The sequence below is a fragment of the Monopterus albus genome, unplaced genomic scaffold (genome assembly GCF_001952655.1).
Source record: "Monopterus albus unplaced genomic scaffold, M_albus_1.0 scaffold119.1, whole genome shotgun sequence".
Taxonomy (NCBI): domain Eukaryota; kingdom Metazoa; phylum Chordata; class Actinopteri; order Synbranchiformes; family Synbranchidae; genus Monopterus; species Monopterus albus.
In genome coordinates, this window is record NW_018127999.1 from 358,418 (window position 1) to 365,754 (window position 7,337).

Consider the following 7,337-nt stretch of genomic DNA (forward strand, 5'->3'; position numbering starts at 1 on the left):
TTCCTGCTGTCAGTGGATAAAGTACATTCATTGCAGTCTGCCATCTTCTCTTTTGTTCTAAAAGCAATGGTGGAATAAAGCCACAACTACATGTTTTGTTAAAAGAGAGAGCTAGAGAGAGCCTTGAGACAACAGAGAAAGAAAAGAGGGAAAACAGGATGGTAGATTAACCTGCACCTGAGGCCAGACAGGGTCCTCAAAAAAGAGAGAATGGGGAATGCAGGGCAAGGACAGGGTGATCAAAGGAAAGAAAGGAGTCATGTACCTGAACTTTAAATGTTGTGAGAACGTCTGATGTGCCAGAATTAATGAAATAAGTAAATAATGTGACTGGTTTTCAGATAGGTCTCAACTAAAAAGTGCATAAGTATCCAACTATTAGTTGCCTGTTTTTTTAACTGATAAAGTGAAGTTACAAGTTTATGATGACATGTTTGCACTGCTACCTGCTCAATTTCCCATTTAATCTCATTCTCCCACCTCCTCAAGATACGCCTATTTCTTCTTATGCTGTATATCAGTATAAATGATGCTGACCCTGGAAGAACCCCTGAGGGATTCAGTCTCTAAACAGCCATTACAGGCAAGATGAATGGTGCGGCAGCCAGCATTCACTTGGGCGCCATATTGTTTCAAGTGCTGAGGTGCATTTGATATCTTTTACCTTGCATGCAGTCTTATTACATCGCTGGCAGTTCAAAAGTATGCTAATGGTCGGAGCTTATGCTAGAGCATATGAAATCAATTTTGCTCTTGTGCTATTTGTTTTAGAAAGGTTAAAAAAAAACCCCACTGCACTCCAGACTCCGTAAATGCAGAGTAATGCTTTTACTAGAGCCCCGTGCAGACTGCTCAGTTACACTGTTTGATAAAGACCTACATTTATTTAACACTTTTGTCCAAGATGCTGTACAGTTTTTTATTCTTACCCACAGTAGCACACAGACAACGTCAAGCTGCCATGCGGGGGCTGGCCTGGGTTCAGTGTCCTGCACTAGGACACTTGGATGGGAGGATGGAGGAGCTCACCCTATGATTAGTGCTAGTCACAGCTGCCCAGAATCACAGCTATAAAAAATGACAACTTAATTGAAGTCAACTAAATGGCACTAATTGCTGTACTGTGTCTGGAGAAACCTGGACTTAATTCAAGTTTTTCCAGTTTACAATTCTCATTGAACATTATTCTTTGAGCTGAACTTTTGTTAACACTTTTCTCATATACAAAGTTTTCTGTGGAAGCTTTAAAATGTTGCCACTGCTTTCTGAGATGTTCTGAGACTTTGGTGTGTTGTGACAAGCCTGATACCTGCTCCACCCACCTGCACCACCTTCTGTGCCTGAATGTCAACGACCAGCAGTCGACTCTGGAGGGGCTGGGTCACGTAGATATACTTATCCCTGATGTTGACTGCTGACGACCACACGCAGTGCTGAGGTGACACCCCCTCACCTTTAGGGCACATCTCCTCCTGGTAAGAACCAACATAAAACAGAGAGGAAGATAGGAGGAGGAAAAGGTTGGCAGGATTCGCCAGTGTGTCACGGATCAGCAGTACAGTTCTTTTTCTACTATCACTCATCAAAATTGTGGGTTATTTGCTTTTACTGGACTCATATCATGATGTGATTTTATCATGGAACCATTCTGCTACCGATAACACTCCCTAAGATTGTTTCCATATAAGAACCAGTATTTGTGCTTTTAACTTAGAAATCATATTATGTATGAGCTTGAAGTAAACATTGTGTTCATATACCACTGCTGATCAGAGTAATAGATCTCCAGGCCCTGCAGCCTGCCAGCTTTGCTGACGAGAGACGTATGCACCCACTCCCTCTGTACTATGTATACTAGTATGTACTCACTAATGCACAGACCCACAACAGTGGTGTTTTAAGAGTTTCCTCCTCCTCTCCACCTCAACAAAGTAGAGAAACTGCTGTTTACAGCAGGAACTGCCTAACACATGGCTTACTGAGTTTGTATTGATCTTTAATACAATTACAGGCTCCTGTAAAACCCAAATTCCTCAGAGGAACAACCAACTTTACCATCTAAAGCCCATTGCTCTGGGAGAGTGATGTTCTCCAGTGGATTAAAAACGTCAGGGTGTGTAGAATAGACTCTGTACAGTCTGCTGGTGTGAGATGCTGAATAATGGACGCAAGTAATGCCATTACATTTAGTGACACAGGAAGGGGAGGAGGAAGGATGGCCTTCATTTAGGTTGTGATTTCCTTTCACAATGAAATGTCAATGAATAACTATAAAGTAAGATAAATGGGTAAACCTTGAGATTCTAATGGATAATTATTTTCCCATTGAAGAATACGGGCTCTGCTGCTCGTCTGGATTATGGTACAACAAACTAATTAAGTTCTATTTCTAACTGGGAGTAAGATACCCTTGGTGGTGTAGCTACGGTATCCTTCTGCTTTACATATAATTTGACTTTAAAAGACAGCAATTACAAACAATATCCTGAAACATATTTAGTGAAATATGGGGGAAGTCTGAAACTAAACTACAGGCGTGTCATTACCTGACAGAGACCTTTGTTGTGTACTTTTGCTATATTTACTACACCATAAAACCTTGATATCTAAAACATAATAGGCACTTACATAGGTGGCAACAATCCTCTCTGTCCTCTTCATGTGTCTGTGTATCTCACATTCACTGGGCTGGAGAACTGTGATGCCCTCATCAGAAAATATGTAGAACATGTTCCCCACACTCAACCCTAGTAGAGAGAAAATGTTGAGAAAACTGCTTTTAAAAAAACAACACATACAAATTAACACAACAGAAAATATCACTCCTGTCTTATCTGACATGATGGGCATTTCAATTTCCCTGCCAGAGGAGACGTGGTAAGACTTATGTTAGCAGGCTATCATGCTTGCTGGGATGGGCAGCGTGTGGCTGCCAGCTGCTCTGACAATGCCTACAAAGGGCCCTGTCAGCAACATGTCGACAACATACTATGGCAGGGGACATCAAATTAAAGGCAGTGTCTTCACGAGGAAGCATTTCACTTCTTGTCTGCCTGGTGTAAACAGCTGCTGCTGAATTATGGAGATCACTGTTGGTCATTTGGGTGAACAACAAGCCGGTGATCCTGTCAGGAATACATCACATGAGCAGAGATGATATGCATATTCACACTTATGGCATGCATAAACGAGGAGGATGCATTTGTTGTTGAAAATTATGATGGCGACTGATTTGTCAGGCTGTTAGTATTTGTGCACTACATCCCTGTCAGATAAAACACAGAATGAGCACTCAACATTCTGAAACACATGCAAGCAGTTCATACCAAAACGCTGACACAAAAAGAAACACACACACACAGTAAACACATGATGCTAATGGGGTAAAACCAACACTGAGTATTGTAGTGTATTCTAAACCACACCGGTTTCTTTTGGTTCTGAGGTGAACCTGACGTGGTTATCATGAATATAAAACAGACTGTATTTGTATTACATTCTAAACCACAGAGGATTTTCCAGTGAAGTTGTAAAACCATACATGTGGCCATGTTCATGTTGTAATAATTACAGTATATGTGCAGGACAAAGAGAGGGCGGGTTTGTATACTGTTGTAAACCACAAAGTTGTTTTCCTTGTAGCTACCACATTGGATCTGTGGCATTATTTTCAAAATCCATAAATTCCTGCTCATGTGTAAAGTGCCCTTCCCCAGGGTGATCTGAAAAGAATAGAAAGAACACTACGAAAGGATAGAACACCTGGGGTATGCAAGGGAGAAAGCGAGACTTGAAGCAAAAGTTTTGTTGTAGAGGAAACAACTTTGTGATTCTTTGGACAATACAGCAAACATCTTGCAAAGTGTAGATATCCAGCTGCAGGAGATGAAGAGCTATAAAACATGCTCTGCACCTTTTCTTATTCACAACAATGCAAAGGCATTTTGATAGCTGTAATGTATTACCTTCTTCTCTCCACAGAATGTTTGCAACTGCAGAATCAGCCAGAGAAAAAGGGGACAAAAGAGAAGGAAAATATTAAATCATCTTGAGAAAACAAGAGACAGGTGATTTCTCTTGTCAGAAATGTCAAAACAAAAAACATTTGACAGATGCAAAATGTTGCCCACTGCTGCTGACAGGACCATGTTTCCTCCTCCTAAATCAAGACATCACTCTTGCCTTGAGAGGAGACACGTCTGATTATTCAGTTTAATTTTGATTGGCCTGATTAGCCTGGTCCAGGTAGCCATGGTTAACTTCAAATGATGCAATCTAATGAACGACCAAATATTGAAGAAACATAAAACATGAGATTTGATTGTTTAAATCTTTGTATTTGAATGAGATCATTACATAAATGAAGCCAGTTAACTGCCCACAGCCACAACATTTGTTTGGATTACAAATGACTGGTTTAGATGGTACATCAGTTTTCTACCACTTTGAAATACTACAGGGGGTAAATGGAACAAATGTTGCCCTTAACGCTCACTTGTGATCTCTATGTCTGTCAGGTATGGACATTATTTAGCTGATATCATGTATTCTGATCTCAGCATTAGTATAAAAGGTGCCAGGCAGCTGGGTGCAGTTAATATAGAAGTGCCACTCTGCGCTGCCATTTCAGCATTATTCAGGTCCCCCCTAAGTTTTTCACGCTGACTGTATATAAAACTGGGCAAACCCTCTGTGACGTCACCCGATTTCTGAAGAGCAGTTTTGAAGATCAAGTCTGGCCGTTGCCATACTGGTAGCACTTCACTCCACCTGCTACGTCTATGGCAGTGATGTCAGATGAAAGCAATTATATTTATCTAGAAAGCTAAATCTGTGAACAGTGTTAGAGGTCCCCAGGGTCAAACGATGCTGCTGGGGTGACTGTGCTTTTCTGTAGTGGCCCCGAGACTCTATAAATGTTGGATCTGTGTCAGACCTGTCAGAGTTTAAATCCTAATTAAAAGTGTATTTATTTGCCTTGGCAACTATTCTTTGTGACTGTTTGTCACCTTATTTTGTTTCTATTCACTTTTTATGGTGTTTTATTCTTTTTTTTAGTACTTGTGAAGTACTTTGATCAACATGTCATTGTTTTAAAATACTACATAAATGCATTTTGATTTGATTTGATCTTTCTTTAACTTCCTACCGATTAAAACGCTCTCTAGGCAGGCATTATCACTGAGATTTATACCATTATGGTTCATGTGATAAACTCATTTTGCAAAAAACACATGGGTAAACTTATTTGGTTTTCAAGGTCATGCTTCTTTTAGATTCTGTAATGGACAGAAACAAGGCTGAAATGTTATTGAGTTACTATAATTTTTTTTATTCAGGAGTCGAGATTGAAAGTTGGCACTGTAAGACTTACGGGTCTTCTTGGCTGAGTCTTCAACAAACAGAGAGGAGATATCTTCGTCCACTCCCACTTCGTTCTTGGCGATGCACGTGTAGGCTCCGGTGTCTTCGTACCGAACGCTGCCAATGAAGAGCTCGCTACCATTTGCTAAAAGCAGAAAGGAAACAAATGGAAAACAAAGTGTTTGTTCTTGCTGCATTATAATACATCTTTATGGAGTGCATTACATATAGCCTACTGTATATTTGACACTGTTAACTGGCAGCCTTATGCAACAAAAACAGTGCTTTAATAAAACAACACTTCACATCAAGCATGTGTCGCCCACTCCCTCCACCCAATAAAATAAAAGGCTGGATTGTTTGGTTCAAGCTGCGGTAGTGATGTCAGACGGAGGTGACAGGTGATGGCGGCCATGTTGAGACAGAGGTCAGTGTCAGAACCAGACTGTCTGATGTAGCATCAAGGACTGTAATGTACAGCTGCCGTATGATTCTCCCTGTAAGTACTGTATCACTACACTGATCACAATACCACTGCACTTTACAGAATGGCATAAGAACATTAAAGGAAGCTTCAGTTTTCATCCCTTTCTGTGCACGTCCCAAAGTATCTCCGAACTTCTATAACATCCACACTCTCCTTTTAGTCTTTCACTTGTTAGATTTCCTCTTTTTGCCTCACGTCTGTTTTCTTACCTGTTACAGTTTTTCCACACATTTACGAAACAGCAGTGAAACACACGCTTGCAAATCAAGCAGTGCTCATTTATTTGAAAATGATCTCTATCTGCTAATTTATTAAGGGCTTATAAAAATAAGACATTACAGAAGTTGACGCAAACCTTCTCACATTAGTGAAATGTCTTTTGGATTCTGATAATTCTCTTTTATCAGGGGAAAGTGCAACACTTTGAAGTAAAAACTGCCTTGAAACAGGCCTTCACACAACTTTAATTTGAATTCATACAATTATGTTCAGCTCGATTCATTCTGAAAATCACTGAATCAACCACTCATTAAATTAGCCTTCTGATTTTGCAACACATGGCATATAGACAAACTTAGCAACTAGCTGGTTAGTGCAGTGCAGCATTTAGCAGCTAAACAGCCAGATATTTTGGTCAGGAGTTAGTGGAGAGCAAAACAGAAGTAAAAACGCCCAGAGACACTGCTTCACGTTGCTCAGTGTGTTAATATGCAACTACTTACAAACAAGTTCACCACAACAACTTTATATGTTATTGGTGGGTTTACAGCTTAAGTTGGCAAAAATTAGTTTTCAGACATGTTCAGATAGTTACTTTGGGTCATCCCACTGACGTCACTGTAAACAGTTCCCACTAGAGCTACTTCTTATCTTGACATCTGCTTTTGACACTGTGGACCATGGAATTTTGATAAATCGCCTTCAATCGCTGGGATTTTCTGAGACTGTCCTGAGGTGGTTCTCTTCCTATCTTAGTGATTGAACTTTTAATGTGAATATTAATAATATCATGTCTGGAGTGGCTGCTTTGTTCTGTGGAGTTCCACAAGGGTCGGTCTTGGGCCCTCTTTTGTTTTTACTATATATATATATCCACTGCGTCAGATTATCCGGCGCTTTGGCAATGTGTCTTATCATCTTTATGCAGATGATCTTCAAATTTATTGTTCTTTTAATGATTCACCAATTAGCGATATTATTAGAGTGCTTGTCATCCATTAAGATCTGGCTCAACAATAATTATCTTTGCATAAATTCTAACAAGACTGAGACACTTATTGTGGCACCTGATACTAAGATTGCCGGAATTAAACAACACCTTGGTTTGTTGGGCTCTTCTGTCCAGTTGAGCCTTCGAAGCCTTGGTGTTGTGTTGGACCAGGCAATGTCCTTTGACTGTCATATAAGACAGTTAGTCAGGAATTGCTTCTTTCATTTGAGAAATATATCTAAATTAAGGAAGATTTTATCTAAGGGAGATCTTGAG

General features: G+C 40.1%; 1 protein-coding gene across 2 annotated transcripts in view; it reads right to left on the reverse strand.

Moving 5' to 3' along the window:
* fstl4 (follistatin-like 4) overlaps positions 1–7,337 on the reverse strand; it is a 215,047-nt gene that overhangs the window by 20,024 nt on the left and 187,686 nt on the right. For both annotated transcript variants that reach the window (XM_020611963.1, XM_020611962.1), the window contains exons 10-13: positions 5,375–5,509; positions 3,966–3,992; positions 2,629–2,747; positions 1,323–1,472 (exon numbers count right to left, since the gene is read on the reverse strand). In XM_020611963.1, the coding sequence (XP_020467619.1) occupies positions 1,323–1,472; positions 2,629–2,747; positions 3,966–3,992; positions 5,375–5,509 (431 nt within the window). The remainder of the gene's footprint in view (positions 1–1,322; positions 1,473–2,628; positions 2,748–3,965; positions 3,993–5,374; positions 5,510–7,337) is intronic.